Genomic DNA, 22098 nt, shown 5'->3' on the forward strand with positions numbered 1-22098 from the left:
TAATTCATGGCATGGCATTCTTATTACAACCTTGCTTCGAGGCTATCACTTAGCAACTTCGCCATTGTTGACTAATGGCTGCTGTGCTCTAAGTTGAGTGTTGCTGCTGACTTGGGCTGGACATTAGTTAGTTTTAGCGTTGAAAGAAGGATTACCGCGACACTCCAAGATGACTGTCAGCTTAGAAGAATACTTTCGGACAACATTTGAGGACAAGCTCCTCGTGTAAGTTTTCAGAAGACATTATGATAAGGATGGCGTGGATGTTAATACCAGAGTCTGTAGAAGCAGATGACCCTGATTAATTGACCAGCATGTAGGCCATAGATGTAGATCTTCAAAAGTGTCATGTCATAATAAATACAATGAAGCCCAACAAATATCAATTCTTAGTGCTTACTACCACTACATAAATATATATGAGAACTTCCCATTACAGATCATATCAGAACAACCTTTCGCAGCTGACTTATGAAATGACAAACAATAAGTCAGCATAAACCAATCAGAAAGCAGCCCTCTTGAGCTTGAAGGCACTAGTTTTAAACTGGTGACTTCCATTCCAGACTACGTTTTGAAAAATATTTTTAAGTTTCCATTCAAAATTTAAATAATAAACAAAAGAACATTCTGGAATGTCTAACAGATGGACAATATTGTATGGAAGTACTTCCAACAGGCTGTGTAAAGTCTCTTCAGTTTCAAATGTTTATCCCACTGAAGTGAGAGATAGATCATAGATGATGATTCTGATGGAATCGGATGTACAGCCCATAACCGTTGTTCGGAATACCAGTCTGTGCAGAGTTGCATCCCTAACTCATTGTTCGGAATACCAGTCTGTGCAGAGTTGCATCCCTAACTCATTGTTCGGAATACCAGTCTGTGCAGAGTTGCATCCCTAACTCATTGTTTGGAATACCAGTCTGTGCAGAGTTGCATCCCTAACTCACATTGTTATGATCATGGGTTAGAATCCCAGATTAGCCCCGATTATGTTTCAAGGTGTGTCAGCATATTACCCATGCTTGTGGGTTACACCAAAGGGGTAAATGTCTAAGACCTGCATAACTTCAAGCTTTCCTTCAAGCTCCATATGAAGCTGACAGACCATGATAAACTGAAATACTGTTCAAAGGGGCATTGAACCAAACTCCCTCCCTCACAATTCCATGTTTTCTTAAATCCACAGGCAACATTCAAGGAACATACGAGAATGTTGAGTTTACAGTAGGATACCAGTGGTAGATTTAACAACAAATTTGTATGTAGCTTAACAGTGTTAGAACTAAACTGAAAAGCTCTACTAACATGGGTAAAGATAAAATGCCCTTGTAATGTTAAAACAATTTTGAAATTAGAAAAATTGTACAAGCCTGCAGGAATTTGTACTAGCTCTGGGCTAGCGGGCTAGTGTTAATTTCTAACCCTGAGCTAGCAGGGCTTGCTCCTTTTAAAAGTTACTGGCCCTTCTCCAAACTAACTGGCCTACAACTAAATGGTGGAGGCCACAAAGTGGCCAAACCTAAGGCCATGTAGTAACCTAGTGCCCACCTTATGACTCCACACCTCTAAAACACCCTTTCCTGCACTCTGAGGTTACATCTTGGCTTCCATTTGCCTCATTTTGTGGTGATTAATGAGCCAATAAAGATGTTGTACACAATATTACAAAATGGTGGCCGGTTGTCATTCTACCAAGATGATCAACATATATCTTTCTTTGAGGTAACCATTCACATGACATCATCCCGCCTAAATATTTTCTCATTGAGCAGTGTCCAACTAAAAGATTAAACATACACAGGAAAGGGGTCAAATTTTGACTGCCAAATGGGCCATTCTACCTACACTGCAGCAAGCCCTTTGTAATTTTATCTGGCCATAGGCCAATGGGCCAACAGTTAAATCGACCCCTGGATACCCCAGTTCACAGATGGCAATAACACTTATCAGTCAGATTTTAGCTCTCTTGATAATTTCTTTGAAGGTTTATATCATGTTTATTATACTTGAACCAGTAACTAGATATATTCTGAAGTATAAGTTTCATTCAAATCTAGCAGGTGGTGCTGTAAAAAATATTTGAGAGATAGAGCCTCAGCGTGATATCAAAGTTTCATGAAAACAGGTGATGAAACTGTACATTCAGCAATATTCCTAACCACCTGCCCATTGTTAAATTTGACCACTTTCTAAATCGCATACGTGTGTTCATAGCTTTCGGCCATGGGAGCCTTGCCAATTTACACTTGCCGGGGGTACACAAAGGTTGTGATCTAGACTATATGTTTTCAGACTTTCATTTTGTGGAAGCCTCGGTGGCTGAGTGGGTAAGATCACCGACTTTGTGTGCTGGCGATTCGGTGCTTCACTCTGGCAATGTGGGTTCGAATCCCAGATTGGACTCAACCCAAAAAAGTATGATAATCTGTACCTTACAAAGAAAGTGTTATCCTAAACATAACATTTGTTACATAAATATTGATGCATTAGAATAGGCATACTAATGAAAGTTTCTACCCCTATGAATTATGTTATATACCTGTTGTGAAACCTGTTTTGCATGCTTAATGTGTCCAGTTGTCCTTATTGGTTGATGTGTGTGTATACAGAAAGATGCCGGAGAGGGAGGATGACCACCTGACTCCTGCCACACGGCTGCTGGAGAAACGCAGGGAAATGGCAGAGGTGGAGCAGGCTCTTGCAGCTCAAAAGGAGGTCAGTTGGGGAAAAGAGTTTATTCTATTATCTGGGACTTCTAGTTCAAAAGGAGGTCAGTTGGGGGAAAAGTTAATTCCATTGTCTATAGGACTTCTCGTAATTAATCATTTTTTTTCATCTTATTAATTGTTGAAATAAACGTTTCTTGTTAACAGAGCAGCATTATCACATTATACCATGTACACAAATTTCTTTCAGGAGTTTCAAATGAAGATGGAGAGTTTACAACAGAGACGAGAGGAGTTAGAGAAAAAGGAGTACCAATTGAAAGAGTCTTTGTTAAAATTTGACAAATTTCTTAAGGTCAGTATGGACAGTACATTGGTTTGCAACACACTCAGCCCCCGTTGTTGCCTTGCTGTGTAACGGGAGGAGATTCAACTGACTGGGAATGCTTTATAGGGTTTTGTAGTTTGGAGCGAGTAAGTGTGGTTAGAAAGGTAGACATTTGCATATCAAAGTCTCAAAAAAATTAATCTTGGTCCTCAGGCACCACTGCGTCATCATAAAGTCTGCAGCATGTTTGCTTTTTATTTCAACTTTTAAAACATTTCTGTAAATATTCCACTCCTTGAACACATGACCTCAGCAGTGAAATGCTGCAATATTGAAAATATTGCAATCCAATATACCAAACAGTTACTTCCCTTTACATGTGCACTGCAAGACTGTGCATCATGTCAGTAGTAGGAGTTTCATTGCTTGTTGTGTAGATCTCAAACTTACTCAATGAAAATGTGAAAATAAAACATCACTAGAAACGATGAGGTATCATGATTTACACTTTCAATTGCATTTATTTACTGTATTCTAGGCATTGTTTTATAAACAGAGCTTATTGGTGCAGCCTGTTGATATGTGTGCATCATGATAGACCTGTATAGGTGTGAGGGAGAGTCAAGTGAGGTTCCAGTGTTTGTTCCAGTGTCTGTCATTTCTCCTCAGAAACTACTTGACCAATCAAGCTGAAACTTCACATGCTTGTTCCCATGATGAAAACCCAATTTGTTCAAATCTGATTTTCAATATGGTCATAACAGTACATGTGTAGTTAGTAGTGGGGTTCAACGGTTATGTTCCGTTTTGAAGGTGATATTTTTAGTTTTGACTTTACAATGACCATGCTGTTAGTTCTCTCAAAATGATTATTTGACTCTGTGAATTCTCCCCAGAAATAGCCAGACTTAGAGAGTTGGGCCCCATTCCACAAAGCGATCTTAGCACTACGACTGTCATAATCCTATATGAAAGTATGTGATTTACGATCACCTTAGCGCAACGATTGCTTTGTGGAATAGGTCCAAGAACTTTGGCATGTATGTTTCTCCTTATAATGTCATCATTTAATATGCTTAGTTTTTAGTCGTCAGACTTTATGCAGAAAATATTAAGTGCTGACAGCAACTATTTAAGTGTCTGTCTTTGTTGACATAATAAACTGTGCACTACATATCCAGGTGTGCTACATGCAGTGCCAACCAGTTATGTTACTAACCAGATTGGAGTGGTACAATGAAGTACAATGTTTTAGATGTTTTCTTGTTTACCTAGTTCAATTTGTCTACACTAACAGTGTTGGTGTAAGATAACCTCAACTTGATGCTCATGTCCAAACAGGAAAATGATTCCAAACGAGCTCGAGCTGTAAAGAAGGCGAATGATGAAAGGGACATGAAGAAACAGAAAGATAAAGAGATAGAGCGGTGAGACTCACTTCTTGATTCTGGTGACAGTATCATGGGATGTGACTTTTGAAGGCATTTTTACAACAGGATCACAGTACTTACAAGTTATATGCTCATGGGACAAAGAAGTGAGAAGTATTTGTAACATACTTATAAATGTAGTCTTTCAATCAGTTTCCCAGGAATGTTTGACCATATAATGTGTGGTTTGTAACTTTTATTAGACATAGCTCTCAACTCAAGAATATTCAACCAGAGATCATATATCGATATATGGTCTCTGATTATGCTCAAAATTGAACCTTCAGGCTATGTTGAAGCTCAGTGGACTCCTATTTGATTTGTTGGAGCACCTTTAGAATACAGTACCACAACTTCTCGTGAGGATTGTCTCTGCCGTAGGTCACATGTCTCAAAGACAAGCAACCAGTCTTTATGAGAATCCATCAGACGCGAACTCTGATTGTTAGCCCAACAGCTAACCAACTGAGCTACGTCCACACTGTGAAACAAAGTGCAAAGTTACCTAGTCATGTCTACGACGTTACGGAACTGAACAAAAAGGGTCGAATAGGTGACGGACCCTTACGAAGGTTACGGGTAGGCATGGTGTCTTGTGACTTTAGTCTATCGACACTTATGAATGATCCCGATGCCATTTGGCCCACTCGTCCCATTCCGTATTCTACAAGATACCGAGTGGCGAGGAATGATCCGATATGGCGCGAACTGAAAACGGCTCCAGGCGTCAGACGTCAGACGTCGAACTCGCGAGTACGCATGAATGATGTGTTATTTAATAATTCGTCAGGTGGATTTTGTGACAGAAAAGTGTGGTAGGGAACACTGTAAGGATGATGTGGATAATAGTAAGGAATGAGGGAGGCATGTGCATGGCTAGTGACGACAAAACGGTGAGTTCGCTTTTGAATCAGTACTGAAAAAATGTAGCCGGTGAAAGTGGCTTGTGTGAATGTTCCAGGACAGTTTCAAGTAGCCAAAGTATTTGACACAAAACCATTTCATTCTTTTTACTCAATCTTTTTGTGTGAAGAATATTAGGAGCCGCTATAGAATCTATAATAGAAACTAAACGGGTAGATTTACCGAACCCTAATGATCGTGAAGGGATGATTGATCGTAAAGGGGATTCAAGGGCTAATGACAGAATTCGGGTAATCTAATAGCCACTAAATGGGTACCTAACCCTAATGATCAAAAAGGGGCGATTGATCTTTAAGGGGATCCAAGGGCTAAGGATAGAGTTCGGGGTAACCTACCCTAACACTAACGATATTTGAATGTGTTAAGCGCCAATGTAATATCCCTAATAAACTACATTCTTGTGCATGATAATGAAAATTAATGCACCGAAAAAATAATATATGTATATTAGTTCCCATTTATAACCCTTTTAGCCACTTGAACTATGAGAAAAACGAAATAAAAAATATATAAAAAATATAAGTACTTTCGTAAACTAGCACTTGCTATAAAATGCGCCTCCACAGGCTATATTCAGTAAACAATTATTCAAAACTCTCCACAGCACTTGGCGTATTTAATGACATTTTGTGTAGAGATGATAGATCACTGGGAGGAGCTTATGCACACTTGATGACCCCTGACGTCACAGGGCATGGTTTCGCCAGTGTGACTGGCAACAAAATACTACAAATTACGTCATAGGGTATTGTCACGTGTTTGAAAAGTTTGTGGTACTGTATTCAAAAGGTAGGCCGATTTGTTCATGGCAGTAAACTGAACCATAAGACACAAGAAGCTGAAGCTTGTCTAGCAACTCAGATCATGGCATCAACATGAAAAGAGTAACCATGTTTGTAGTTCAAAACATTATGAATTACAAACTATTCTCCTAAAATAACAGAGTTTGCTGATTGGGTTTCATTCATTGCAAGAAACAGAAATTCAGTTTATTTAAAAAAATGAGAAAAGAAATATTCAAATTAAAAAGGATTTATGCCACTATTGACACTGTTTATAAAATGACTGTCAGCCCTCTCCATCATGAAGTGAAAATATTGAATGACGAGTACAAAATAATATCTACTTACCCTGCAGGACAAGTTGGGTTTAAGAAATTTTTCGAGCCCTGAACTTACTACCTTGATCACAGCTGCATGCTGCACGCTGGTGATGTGTATGCGTTCAACATTAAGCAGGTGCAGGTTGACCAAAGACCTCATGTGACTGTTCATCTAAGTCTGATGTGGGACTTCATTGCTAAAAATTCAGTATGTGCATCAAGAGAACCACTGGTTCAGACTGGCTGCATTCCTGGGACCACTCATATTAGCTAAGCAGTTGGTCATGTAACCTGCACACAACTTGAAATAACCTTGAAGTTGAAGGTTATCAGATCTTTTGTCTTTAGCATACTGTATCATAACAAATATTCTGAAGGATTGTTGGGCTCATGTTGTGATTTGCAACAACTTAATGTTAGAGGAAGGATGTGACAGGTGAAACAGGATTTGTAAAGATGAGGCACTCGAGGAGCCAGACTCTAGTCCATGACATAATCTAGTCCAGTTTACCAACATCAGCATCACAAACTACAGACGACAACGCCAACTATTGGATAAGTTTGCAATAGCTTTGGTTGTTTGTTTGTTGTTTAACGCTGCACTCAGCAATATTCTGTCCATATGACGGCGGTCTGTAAATAATCGAGTCAACCAAGTCAGCAAGCTTGACCACACAATCCCGTTAGTCGCCTCTTATGACAAGCATAGTCACCTTTTACGGCAAGCATGGGTTGCTGAAGACCTATTCTACGCTGGATCTTCATGGTAGTATCAGGATTAGAAATAATCAATGTAAATGAGCATAGTTATTATACTAGCATGCTTATCCTGATACAACAAATCGAAAACCCACCCTGCATTCCCCAGTCTGAACAATTTTAGCAGTCTTCAGATGAGAACAAAGAGAGGGTTCAAAGGGCGGTAACTCAGATCAGTAACCTGGTGGAGAAGTGCCCTCTAGCGGAGAGGCAGGTTTTTGGTCAATGTTATGGGATCAAAAGCGAGGGAATTTGCAATAGGTTGTATCAGGATAAGTACTGATATACCGATAATAAATATTCTGATTTATTGAATATATACTCACTCACTATGATAAAGCTCCTACAGAACTTATAAATGCAGTACAATGTAAGTGTTTGTGCAGGTTAAAGGAAGACACATCAGTGGTGGCCAAGGACAAAAACAAGCTACAACAGAAGCTAGAGAGGTACACCATCTACCACAAGTTCATGGAGAAGGTGCTGGAAGCAGGAGAGGAGTTCCATGAGATGCGTGACATCATTGCACGTCATGACACACTCACTGCCACACATGAGGTAACTGAACACTTTCACCACTTTATGATTAATATTTGTGAATAATCATAACTTTGTGTCATTGAGATTACTTGAAAGCCAATGTGAACTCCTGTAATTGTTATTTAACCTGCTGAAGAAAATATACATCATAATGCAGATACAGCCATGCATGTTTGTGTGCAGGACTTGCTGGAACGAGAACAGAAGAACCAGGAGGTGATAGAGAAGCAGAGGCAGACACTGCTCAAGTATATGGAGGTAGGTTGTTCTGTCAGTCACTGCTCAAGTATATGGAGGTAGGTTGTTCTGTCAGACACAGCTCAAGTACATGGAGGTAGGTTGTTCTGTCAGACACTGCTCAAGTATATGGAGGTAGGTTGTTCTGTCAGTCACTGCTCAAGTACATGGAGGTAGGTTGTTCTGTCAGACACTGCTCAAGTATATGGAGGTAGGTTGTTCTGTCAGACACTGCTCAAGTACATGGAGGTAGGTTGTTCTGTCAGACACAGCTCAAGTATATGGAGGTAGGTTGTTCTGTCAGACACTGCTCAAGTACATGGAGGTAGGTTGTTCTGTCAGACACTGCTCAAGTACATGGAGGTAGGTTGTTCTGTCAGACACTGCTCAAGTATATGGAGGTAGGTTGTTCTGTCAGACACAGCTCAAGTACATGGAGGTAGGTTGTTCTGTCAGTCACTGCTCAAGTACATGGAGGTAGGTTGTTCTGTCAGTCACTGCTCAAGTATATGGAGGTAGGTTGTTCTGTCAGACACTGCTCAAGTATATGGAGGTAGGTTGTTCTGTCAGACACAGCTCAAGTATATGGAGGTAGGTTGTTCTGTCAGACACTGCTCAAGTATATGGAGGTAGGTTGTTCTGTCAGTCACAGCTCAAGTATATGGAGGTAGGTTGTTCTGTCAGTCACTGCTCAAGTATATGGAGGTAGGTTGTTCTGTCAGACACAGCTCAAGTACATGGAGGTAGTTTGTTCTGTCAGACACAGCTCAAGTATATGGAGGTAGGTTGTTCTGTCAGACACTGCTCAAGTATATGGAGGTAGGTTGTTCTGTCAGACACAGCTCAAGTACATGGAGGTAGGTTGTTCTGTCAGTCACTGCTCAAGTATATGGAGGTAGGTTGTTCTGTCAGACACTGCTCAAGTATATGGAGGTAGGTTGTTCTGTCAGACACTGCTCAAGTACATGGAGGTAGGTTGTTCTGTCAGTCACTGCTCAAGTATATGGAGGTAGGTTGTTCTGTCAGACACTGCTCAAGTATATGGAGGTAGGTTGTTCTGTCAGACACTGCTCAAGTACATGGAGGTAGGTTGTTCTGTCAGATACTGCTCAAGTACATGGAGGTAGGTTGTTCTGTCAGTCACTGCTCAAGTATATGGAGGTAGGTTGTTCTGTCAGTCACAGCTCAAGTATATGGAGGTAGGTTGTTCTGTCAGACACTGCTCAAGTACATGGAGGTAGGTTGTTCTGTCAGTCACTGCTCAAGTATATGGAGGTAGGTTGTTCTGTCAGACACTGCTCAAGTATATGGAGGTAGGTTGTTCTGTCAGACACTGCTCAAGTACATGGAGGTAGGTTGTTCTGTCAGTCACTGCTCAAGTACATGGAGGCAGGTTGTTCTGTCAGTCACTAGGCCAAGTTTTCTTTCAGATGTAACTCAATTATTCTATTTTCTCAATAAAGTGACATTTAATCACCCCGATTTTGCACCACTCTCAGATAACAAGGTAAGAGGAAACATTCCAACAAACAAAAATGGGTCAGATAAATTGTGATTACTTCCAACCAGATAATTGTGTGAGTCGATTGTTAAGTTTATTTATACATATAAATGTAGTTGGTCAGTCAGGTCAGCAAGTTAGGCATAGCTCATCTTTCAAGCCCTGATTGTGAAAAATCTAATCCATACCCTGATAGTGAAAATCTAATCCCTTGTTAGTTATGACAAATTGAAACAAGATTTGTTTGTTTGTTGTTTAATGCCATAGTCAGCAATGTTTCAGCTATATGATGGCAGTCTGTAAATAATTGAGTCTGGAACAGACAATCCAGTGATTGACTTCATGAGTATGGATCCATGCAATTGAGATACGGTAAAATGCATCAACCAAGTCAGTGAGCCTGACCACAAGATCCCGTTAATCGCCTCATACAACAAGCATAGTCACCTTTTACAGCAAGCATGGGTCGCTAAAGACCTATTCTACCCCTGATCCCCACAGGTCAATTTAAACAACAGCATGTATGTTTATGTTAACAAGTGAGCCTGAAGGTTAATCATCCATTTTCCCACTTGACTCCCCTGGTCAGAGAAAATATTTCAATCCAGCTTGCAGGCAGCTGACAGGTGACTGGGCAGGACCAGTGGTACCAGCAGAGATCGTGTGTGGCCATTAACATTGTCACTGACTGTTGCAGGAGAAGGACAACGAGATCCTGGGCTACAACAACCAGCTGTCTGGACTCCAGACACGGCTGGACAAAGCACAGAGTGCTGCGGTCAAATGGGAGTCAAAGTGGACACACATCAAGAACACTGCTGCAACCAAGACGCTACTACTTGGCAGAATTAAGATGTAAGTGTAGATTAGAATCTGTGTTCACTTCATATTCTGTTGGAGGTTGGAGGGATTTTTCACCGTAAGTCTTGTTCATCATCTTTCCTTTTACAACTTAAGGATCTGAATTCAGAGCTTTATGAATAGTGCTACAAGGTGATTTCCAAGTTGAAGTGCAATGGGTCCTACAGAACATAATTATAAAACCAGTAAATGACCACACAATATTCAGATTTAGTACTAACTAATAAATGACTTTATTGCGCGTATCCAAACCATTGGCTAATTACGCCCGTAACCTAATCACCTCTTGTAACTGAATCATCCCCGGGTCAGCACCCTGCACCGTGCCCGGGGCAATAACCTCGCGCAAGCGTCATCCCTCCTTTGTTACATCCTATAGTCCATCATTCGCACACCATCTCTCTTCAAGTACACATGTGTTTCGCTGTATCTAATCGCTTTCCCACCCACCCACCCAGCTTGCCACTACACAATATCAATGAGTATTGAACAAATTATATTAAAACATGTAGTTTTAGGTTTACAATCACAAAAGGCAATGGGTCAAATAGTTGGAAGCAGCAATAAGTAACAAGCCCAATTGTAGGTTAGTGCACTTAAGAATGTCCAGATTTAAGTCACTGCCAAATGTCTTGTAAGAGGCCTGTCTCTGTTCTTGAATCTGTTAGTGTTGGAAGCTGTCAGGAATTCAGTGTTTTATATTAGGTATCCAATCTGCACTTGACAAGTAGATAAGATGCAAGTAGGGTCATAAAAGGCCTTGAACTGCCCTCGCTCGTATACAGGTACAGACAACAACCAAGGGAGGCAACTCAAAATCACTCTTTCTACTAAATCTGTCCACCGCAGCACTCAACATTTTACGAGTGTTTAAGCCATTTCCTACCACTGACAAGTACTACCAATAATCTTATAACAATCTGAACTGCCACATAACAATAGTAATAATATCCATGTTTATGCTTTACTCACTATAACTGTACTACTTTATAATACTAATATACTAATATTCATAAACAAGATAAAAACAGTGAAATGTACAGATTTTTTACTTGTCCTGCATTACTCCTTTAAGCATTCTCTACTTACCTTACGACAAAAAATGGGACAGCTTAACAGCGATGGTCCTGGGTAAAGAAATATAACTGTTGTTCGTAGTCCCACTTTTGGTAACTACCGCCGCGGTCCTGTGACCTTGATGACGTCACAGGTCACCTCTTCACATCACTGCCTGTCGCCCGAGGTTTTGAGGTTACTAAGGCAAAGTGGGGATGCAAGTCAGTGACGGGTGGGACTTTAACGTAGTAATGCAGGATATGTATACAAATGTAAAAAATATTTAGATTTTTACTAATATTGTATCTTAAGTGGGATTTTGGAAGCTGAAGTATCAGTGAAGACAAGTTGACCTATGGATTTCACCTTCTTCATTTATAGGCCAATGCAAAGTTTCAGTAGAGATGCTTGTACCTTTATCAAGCAAGTGATGACTCATTGAACTATAACAGAAATTGAAATCTACAAGTCAAACTCTGTCTTCATTGTACAGTATTGTCATGATTATTTGGTGGAATTCATGTATCATATATTCATTGCTATGACACTATCTCTGTTGCCAGGGCAACACACAACCTGTACCAGCTGGTGAAGAGACACCAGAAGCAGTCTGCCCAGGTTGAGGACACTGCAGAGCAGTTATCACAGGTACGGCGCACACAGACACCTGGTGTCTCACACGATTGCTGGCCAGTCCCATGGAAAGCTCTCTCTACATATCTTGTCTCTGCTCTCACTTTCATTGATCATGACTTTCTGTTAACCATCAAGCCTTGTAACTTTGTCTTTTTCCCATGAAAACTGTAGGGTAGCAGAGAGACATTTAGCCTGAGAACAGGTTAAGAGATTTCCAGCCAGTTAAAGAAAGTGGCTGTATATTTACATTTTTCTGTTTGAGCAAGTTGGTTGTGCGTGGAAAGTTGCTCTAATTGTCTACATCGCTCCGTGGTCAGTGGTACCAAATGTTCTGTAGTGATTTCTGAATGTAACCGGTCAACTGAAGGTCCCCACTAAAGGATATTGTGAACACACCACCCACAAAGAGACTAACCAGAGATCTGATTTGCTGAAAGTTGTGCCCATAACAATAGCTGGACAGCATCTATGACACATACACATGCACTTCATACAGTAAATGTAACTAAATATAAGTTGGAATAAGAATTCTCATTCGCAATAACTTTTGTAACTAGCATGTAAAAGTTAGCAATAAATATCAATCTCAGACACTTGCTGACATCACTTTAAGGAACTATTTGAACAAAACATTAAATGTTTGCTTGCTGTCTGTGCTACTGAACACAGGGTTGTAGACTCTGCTAGTCAGTTGTATCATATACAACCTAGCTATTCTGAGTGGTGTCATGTGCTAGTCATCATTCAGGGTCATGAATATTCATTTAGAATTCAACATCATGTTTATGAACATGTTCTAAATCAAGGTAAATCAACAGGTTTCACCATATTTCAGCCTTTAACAATTTAATGATTAAGAACTGATATGTTTTATGAAAGGTATAGAAATAAACATTGTCGTTCCGTATGATTAAACCTACAACTGTTTGAAATGACTCAGTTATTGTTTATATAATGATATATATTTCACTAATCACTCACATTTGTTTTCTATTTCAGTTATTGATTGATTATTTCACTGACTTTGAGTTTATTTCAGATCACTTATCACATATGTTTTTCTCTAACCTCCCTTTCAGTTTATTTTCAGTCTTCAAACATCACTAAACAACTTCTTCACATGTAACCATCTGCAGTGTTTTCTTGGCAAAAGATAAAAATATGTATCATAGCCCTGGAATAATTCTTGTTCAAAATCCTAATGTGGACTGTGCTAATATATAAGGTTACTCTGCTAGGAATGATAAGGCCACAATTCTCTTGCCAAGAAAACCAGCAGAACCTAGCCACTTGCCCTTACACAGATCCTCCTCCATCACAGACCTATCACTCACACTGCAGTCTCTTTGTCCACTCTAATAACAGCACTCTCATAGCAAATAACAGTCACCGAACTAACTAGTTCACAGAATAGTACCGCAATATCATTGGAAACACTTGCTCAGTCATTTTGAAATTCAAATCCCAATCTTTCATTCAAGATGTGAGTGAGATTTTTTGTTTTTTTCTGGGCACTGTTGGCATTGCAGATTTACTATGGACTTGCGTCTTTGAGGGTGACCATTTGGTTGATTGATTGTTGTTTCACACCAGTGAGAAATATGTCAGACAAAGTGGTGTTTCTAACCAACATCCAAGGGGCATGATCACACACAGCCAGGTGACACACTGTCTCCACCAGATCTTTAAGACATGCCAAGGGTACTGTGGACAAGGGTACTGCCACAGAGTCACTGGGGACAATCCACATGTGGTCAGCTATACCTGTGTATTGTCAACATGCATATGACCTGCAAGAGAGTAATGGCAACTGTTATGTTGATCTTGTGACCACTGGTCATCTTATTTGTGACTCCTTATATCATACTGACATCAGCATATTCTGCTGTGTGTCATGTGTGTCAGTAAAGTGTTGTCTGTCACCCTGTGGTTGGCCTGTGTGTCATGTCATACCAATATCAGCATATTCTGCTGTGTGTCATGTGTGTCAGTAAAGTGTTGTCTGTCACCCTGTGGTTGGCCTGTGTGTCATGTCATGCTGACATCAGCATATTCTGCTGTGTGTCAGTAAAGTGTTGTCTGTCACCCTGTGGTTGGCCTGTGTGTCATGTCATACCAATATCAGCATATTCTGCTGTGTGTCAGTAAAGTGTTTAGTCTTTGTCACCCTGTTGCTTGTTTGTTGTTCAACGCCGCACTCAGCAATATTCCAGCTATATGACGGTGGTGTGTAAATAATCGAGTCTGGACCAGACAATCCAGTGATTGACGTCATGAGCATCGATCCACGCAATTGGGATCGATGACATGTATCAACCAAGTCAGCAAGCCTGATCACCTGATCCTGTTAGTTGCCTCTTACGACAAGCAGAGTTGCCATTTACGGCAAGTATGGGTTGCTGAAGACCTATTCTACCCCGATCTTCACAGGTCTGTCACCCTGTGGTTGGCCTGTGTGTCATGTCATGCTGACATCAGCATATTCTGATGTGTGTCAGCAAAGTGTTGTCTGTCACCCTGTGGTTGACCTGTGTGTCATGTCATGCTGACATCAGTATATTAGGTTGTGTGTCAGTCTTTGTTACCCTGTGTTTGAAGTTGACTGCAGGAATTATGGTCATACACTTGACATGTTACAAAATGTATATGGTAACTCCTAACATGATATGTAGTCACATGCTAGCTAACTAGAGAAATAGATTGCTATAGTAGAGTGTTATATAACAGACCAACTGTAACATGAAGTATATCACTGCAACATGAAATAGATCACTGTAACCTGAAGTCGATCACTGTGTCACAAAGTACATTGCTTTAACGCAAAGTAATTTGCTGTAACACAAAGTATGTCACTGTAACATGAAGTAGACTGCTGTAACATAAAGTATGTCACTGTAACATGAAGTAGATTGCTGTAACACAAAGTATGTCTCTGTAACATGAAGTAGATTGCTGTAACACAAAGTATGTCACTGTAACATGAAGTAGACTGCTGTAACACAAAGTATGTCACTGTAACATGAAGTAGATTGCTGTAACACAAAGTATGTCACTGTAACATGAAGTAGATTGCTGTAACACAAAGTATGTCACTGTAACATGAAGTAGATTGCTGTAACACAAAGTATGTCACTGTAACATGAAGTAGATTGCTGTAACACAAAGTAAATAGCTGTAACATGAAGTAGATTGCTGTAACACAAAGTATGTCCCTGTAACATGAAGTAGATTGCTGTAACACAAAGTAAATAGCTATAACATGAAGTAGATTGCTGTAACACAAAGTATGTCACTGTAACATGAAGTAGATTACTGTGTTATGAAGTACATCGCCGTAACAAAGTAAATAGCTGTAACATGAAGTAGATTGCTGTAACACAAAGTATGTCTCTGTAACATGAAGTAGATTACTGCGTTATGAAGTACATCGCCGTAACAAAGTAAATAGCTGTAACATGAAGTAGATTGCTGTAACACAAAGTATGTCACTGTAACATGAAGTAGATTACTGCGTTATGAAGTACATCGCCGTAACAAAGTAAATAGCTGTAACATGAAGTAGATCTCTGTAGCATGAAGTAGATCTCTGTAGCATGAAGTAGATCGTGTTACATGAAGTAGATTACTGTTACACAAAGTATGTCACTGTAACATGAAGTAGATTGCTGTAACACAAAGTATGTCACTGTAACATGAAGTAGATTGCTGTAACACAAAGTATGTAACTGTAACATGAAGTAGATTGCTGTAACATAAAGTATGTCACTGTAACATGAAGTAGATTGCTGTAACACAAAGTATGTCACTGTAACATGAAGTAGATTACTGCGTTATGAAGTACATCGCCGTAACAAAGTAAATAGCTGTAACATGAAGTAGATCTCTGTAGCATGAAGTAGATCTCTGTAGCATGAAGTAGATCGTGTTACATGAAGTAGATTGCTGTAACACAAAGTATGTCACTGTAACATGAAGTAGATTGCTGTAACATAAAGTATGTCCCTGTAACAGGAACAGATTGCTGTAACACAAAGTATGTCTCTGTAACATGAAGTAGATTGCTGTAACATAAAGTATGTCACTGTAACATGAAGTAGATTGCTTTAACACAAAGTGTGTCATTGTAACATAAAGTAGATTGCTGCAACACAAAGTATGTCACTGAAACATGAAGTAGATTGCTGTTACACAAAGTATGTCTCTGTAACATGAAGTAGATTGCTGTAACATAAAGTATGTCACTGTAACATGAAGTAGATTGCTGTAACACAAAGTGTGTCATTGTAACATAAAGTAGATTGCTGTAACACAAAGTATGTCACTGTAACATGAAGTAGATTGCTGTAACATAAAGTATGTCCCTGTAACAGGAATAGATTGCTGTAACACAAAGTATGTCTCTGTAACATGAAGTAGATTGCTGTAACACAAAGTATGTCACTGTAACATGAAGTAGATTGCTGTAACATAAAGTATGTCACTGTAACATGAAGTAGATTGCTGTAACACAAAGTGTGTCTCTGTAACATGAAGTAGATTGCTGTAACATAAAGTATGTCTCTGTAACATGAAGTAGATTACTGCGTTATGAAGTACATCGCCGTAACAAAGTAAATAGCTGTAACATGAAGTAGATTGCTGTAACACAAAGTATGTCACTGTAACATGAAGTAGATTACTGCGTTATGAAGTACATCGCCGTAACAAAGTAAATAGCTGTAACATGAAGTAGATCTCTGTAGCATGAAGTAGATCTCTGTAGCATGAAGTAGATCGTGTTACATGAAGTAGATTGCTGTTACACAAAGTATGTCTCTGTAACATGAAGTAGATTGCTGTAACACAAAGTATGTAACTGTAACATGAAGTAGATTGCTGTAACATAAAGTATGTCACTGTAACATGAAGTAGATTGCTGTAACACAAAGTATGTCACTGTAACATGAAGTAGATTACTGCGTTATGAAGTACATCGCCGTAACAAAGTAAATAGCTGTAACATGAAGTAGATCTTTGTAGCATGAAGTATATCTCTGTAGCATGAAGTAGATCGTGTTACATGAAGTAGATTGCTGTAACACAAAGTATGTCACTGTAACATGAAGTAGATTGCTGTAACATAAAGTATGTCCCTGTAACAGGAACAGATTGCTGTAACACAAAGTATGTCTCTGTAACATGAAGTAAATTGCTGTAACATAAAGTATGTCACTGTAACATGAAGTAGATTGCTGTAACACAAAGTGTGTCATTGTAACATAAAGTAGATTGCTGTTACACAAAGTATGTCTCTGTAACATGAAGTAGATTGCTGTAACATAAAGTATGTCACTGTAACATGAAGTAGATTGCTGTAACACAAAGTGTGTCATTGTAACATAAAGTAGATTGCTGTAACACAAAGTATGTCACTGTAACATGAAGTAGATTGCTGTAACATAAAGTATGTCCCTGTAACAGGAATAGATTGCTGTAACACAAAGTATGTCTCTGTAACATGAAGTAGATTGCTGTAACACAAAGTATGTCACTGTAACATGAAGTAGATTGCTGTAACATAAAGTATGTCACTGTAACATGAAGTAGATTGCTGTAACACAAAGTGTGTCTCTGTAACATGAAGTAGATTGCTGTAACATAAAGTATGTCTCTGTAACAGGAATAGATTGCTGTAACACAAAGTATGTCTCTGTAACATGAAGTAGATTGCTGTAACACAAAGTATGTCACTGTAACATGAAGTAGATTGCTGTAACATAAAGTATGTCACTGTAACATGAAGTAGATTGCTGTAACACAAAGTATGTCTCTGTAACATGAAGTAGATTGCTGTAACATAAAGTATGTCACTGTAACATGAAGTAGATTGCTGTAACACAAAGTGTGTCATTGTAACATAAAGTGAATTACTGCGTTATGAAGTACATCGCCGTAACATGAAGTAGATTCGTGTAGCATGAAGTAGATCTCTGTAGCATGAAGTAGATCGTGTTACATGAAGTAGATTACTGTTACATGAAGTAGATCGCTGCAACACACTGTAGATCACTGGGACACAAAGTAGATCACTGTAACCTCAAGTAGATTATAGTAACATCATTGACAAGCCAGTGTAGCATCATGTAGGGCCCAGTAACCCTCATATACGCATCATAGAACTAAACTCTGTTTGGGGGCAAGTGGTTGTCCCAGCTAGGTTGGGAGGGAGACACAGATTGGCTGAATGTGGCGGGGACAACCTGTCCAGTCCATGCTCACGTCAGGTAGGTTCAAGTTTGTATATCAGCCACTGTGCTTGTTCTGTGTATGTGTGCTGTATCACTTGTCCTTGGGTGACTTCATTCAACTGATAGATGCTGACTGTCCACATTAAGATGGGTGTGATTTGCATAATTTGTTCTGTCTAGATAAAACTTCAGTATACAATTTGAATTTGTGTGATCACTGCCTATGTATATTTTGGGTCTAAAGAAGTCTTAAATGTATGGGCACCAAAGGCAGCACATGCTAGCTTGATAAATATATGAAAACTAGAGATCCATGGATAGTACACATTCAGCTGGCAGTTTGAGTGATGCTATGTGTCATGTGTTGCAGATCCAGATGTTCCTGGAGGACCTCACTGACATTGTGCTGGAGCTGAAGAAAGGGGACACAACCAACGCCTCCCTCTTTGCCCCATCATCTAGTTAGCTGCTTGACCTGAATGCAGCCTCTGACAAGCCCTAGCCGCTGCCACTCACATGGCGAACAAGCCCTTCATCAATGATATAGCAGAGCTTGAGATTTCAAACATTCTCAAGTCTTTCAACATTTCAATTTTTTTCCAGGAGAAAATGATGATTAAAGCACTTAGAAAGTACATGTAACCCTTTTGACTGCATGTTATAATATCTGTCCTTATGATTTGGTGCTTCACCTGGAGGAATGTGTTGTGGGGACTTGACAGTGTTTCAAATTTTCAGTAATCTGTGTTTCCTTACTGGCAAAATATCAACAGACATTCATTAATAGTTTTGTGTACCAGGTACACGTGATACTGACTTGATGTCCCGCACATAACAAGAGTCACACAACTCTTGGCTTTAGCCTCTCAGTGCAACGCGTTTGCTAGTGTGGAAACACAGGTTCTAGCAATATTGATGTTGTGAACACAGAGATAAAACTTGTCCAGCAAGACAATCAACCGACCCTAATTTGTATCATTATGTACTGTCCAGATCCCCGAGTAGTGATGGCAGACAGATGACCCACACACCCAGATGCCGAACAGTTCAGCATCATGATCACTGCGATCGTGATCACCTGTTTCTGATGATTGTTCTTTTTCCCTGCCTTTATATATGTCACCATATCTCCCCAGATCCAAGTGTTCCTTCAAGATCTGAACCAGATTACAGCCGAGATTCGCCGTATGGACCTGTCTGGTGCATCCATCATCCCTCCTTCCTCCAGCTGAACCACCTCCTCCTTGTATTGTCAGGACATATTATGTAAACAAATCAACAGTTGGGTGCTGCATACTTTTATGTGGTACTATTGAAGAGGAAATCAATGTTAAACTGATACATGGACTAAAGTAAAAATAATATTAAGGACAAACTGAAATAGATTAATTGTCATTCTTATATGCAACCATAAGCATTTATTATTAAGAAGTATTTCTTATAAGAAAATTATCTTTGTGTTTGGATTACCATTGTTTTTTCATTCTGCTTATAAAGGGGTTCCATGTACACATCAACGGGTTTCCTGTCCAATTCACTTCTCACAATATTGCCTGTTCAGCAACTGAGGCTGTCTGAACATGATCTTGAGATGTTTGCAATACTTCAATACTTTGCATGATGATGTACAGACATATCTGCTTCACCAGTCTGAGTCAGACTACCCATCATCACACACTACTTGTACAGATTGATATATGTTCTGTTTGTATATTCTAATTGATTTTTGTTTTATATAAATATTTATGACTCATATTGTTGTACATAAACTATTTGAAGACTAAGAGTTATATAATATCTTTTAGTGAAATGAGCTGTTACGTAAAATAGCTTGAGTATCTTGGGCACCACAACAGATGTGACAGGATCCTGTGATCTTTTGTTGGAAACCCAGATGCACCCTGACAGTAATCCACGGATTTTTAGGATCGTATTGGTAATGGGGGGATTGACATAAATGGTAACCATTAAAGACCTGCATCAATACTTGACTCATTATTTAATGCTGCAGTTAGCAATATTCCTGACAACGTAAAACTATTTGAGTCAGAAACCAGTGACTGAAAGCCTAAACATCCATGTCATGGTGTCACAAGGACACATAATTAGCCATGACACCTGACCACCCTATCCTCTTGAGTCAGGGGTGTCAACAAGCCTAGAAGACTGGAGACCTATTTGCACTGGATATATAGTATATAGTATAGTCTGTTTCTTATTCAACTGGAACTCTCATAAATAATTACTGTCTGGCACATCAATCAGCAAGGGGCCTTTGGTAAATATGCCCAATCATACTCGATCCAGTGATCTACAGGTGAAGAGTTTCATGTTCACTGTACATTTGTGTAACAATAACCATTAAACAAAAAACATGTTGTATATATTGTGCCATTCATCCGTATAGAGTGATTGTACGATATCAGGACGCAGACTATACCATACACACACCGAACCCATGTCACCATTGACAATTAGGAACATCTGAAATTGTGGTCTGTGTGTGTGTTTGTGTTAGTTAGAAGTGTCATATTGAAGAAACCGTGCTTACACCATTCAGTATCATTCACACATTTTGTGGAAACTATAATTCCGCATGTATCAGTTAAGAGTGAGTGAGTGAGTGAGTTGGGTTTAACGCCGCCTTTAACAGTATTCCAGTCATATCACGGCGTGTCAGCTTAATGTTGGAGGAAAGCCCGAAGTGATGCAGGTCTCAGACGTTTACCACTTTGGTGAAACCCACGAGCACGGGAATGGTGCTGACAAACCTAGAAACATAATCGGGGCGAACCGGGATTCGAACCCACAATCATAGGTTTCTGGCGTGTCCAAGGGACGCAACTCTGCACAGCGAATCGTGGCGCCTTAGACGACTGGGCCACCCCTGCCCCCGTATCAGTTAAGAAGCTGATCATAGCCGATATCATGTAACATTAAAAGAAACATGATTTCTTGTTTGGGCATTAAATAATTGGCATTGATTGTATGCATGGCTCATGTTTGGGTTTTCTATTAACACCCCTATTAAAGATGTCTGCTATTTGGACATGTTTCCATGTCATGCATTGCATCTAGGAAATCTACATTTTTGTTGTAAACAAACATAAATTACTTTTCTAAACATCATTTACACAAATCCTTTTCATAAAACGTGATTGGGGGATCAACTTGCCAAGTCAAGGTACCACTGTACATGACCAATCCACACAAAACAAGACCTGAGTGAATAAACAGTGATTTGTCAGCCACAGTCATTTTATGTCAGCAGTCAACAATAGAATGTTTACAATCAATTATAGATATACATGTACATGAATATTATATAGAAGGGTTAACATGGGTTCACTAACAGAAATAGTAAAGTTCACTCAGTCAGGGATAAGTGATATTTACTGATCTCATATTTTACTAACTGAAGTAGAGTAATTGCAATTACAAAGAGTAATTGTAATTAGTACTAACTACTAAATGGCTTGATTGGACGTATCCAAAACCAGGGCTAATTACGACTGAAGTAACGGCCCATCCTAGGCAGCGGTGGTAGCAAATTGCTTTCGGCAGTGCCGTAGTTGCCTATCCGCCTCATAGCCTAAAAACTACATCCCCATACCTCAAACATATTTAGGATTTAATCATATTTAAACATTTTTGACAGGTTATTACAATAAAGAAATATTGTTTCATACTGGCAACACTAACCTCCCTTGTTCATTGAGTACATAATGAACATTGAGTTCATATGTGTCAGTCATGAAAAAATAACATTAACAACATTACAGAGCCAATATAAAGCTAACGCTGACTCATAACCATCTCCGTTTG

General features: G+C 39.4%; 1 protein-coding gene across 1 annotated transcript; it reads left to right on the forward strand.

The window, feature by feature from the left end:
* The first annotated feature begins 62 nt into the window (after positions 1-62).
* On the forward strand, positions 63-20511 carry LOC139456400 (coiled-coil domain-containing protein 42 homolog). Its single transcript, XM_071238098.1, has 9 exons — positions 63-225; positions 2616-2721; positions 2923-3027; positions 4342-4427; positions 7602-7773; positions 7939-8013; positions 10191-10348; positions 11974-12058; positions 19410-20511. The coding sequence occupies exons 1-9, from the start codon at positions 170-172 to the stop codon at positions 19503-19505; spliced, it is 939 nt and encodes a 312-aa protein (XP_071094199.1). The 5' UTR covers positions 63-169; the 3' UTR covers positions 19506-20511.
* Positions 20512-22098: the final 1587 nt, after the last annotated feature.

The sequence above is a fragment of the Haliotis cracherodii genome, unplaced genomic scaffold, assembly GCF_022045235.1.
Source record: "Haliotis cracherodii isolate W230 unplaced genomic scaffold, xgHalCrac1.p SCAF_11, whole genome shotgun sequence".
NCBI classification, from domain to species: domain Eukaryota; kingdom Metazoa; phylum Mollusca; class Gastropoda; order Lepetellida; family Haliotidae; genus Haliotis; species Haliotis cracherodii.

Bases quoted from the DNA above. Each gene is read 5' to 3' on its own strand.
- LOC139456400 (XM_071238098.1), top strand. From the start codon at position 170: ATGACTGTCAGCTTAGAAGAATACTTTCGGACAACATTTGAGGACAAG. The intron at 8,014-10,190 runs GTAGGTTGTTCT...TGACTGTTGCAG, and splicing joins CACTGCTCAAGTATATGGAG to GAGAAGGACAACGAGATCCT. The intron at 12,059-19,409 runs GTACGGCGCACA...ATATCTCCCCAG, and splicing joins CTGCAGAGCAGTTATCACAG to ATCCAAGTGTTCCTTCAAGA.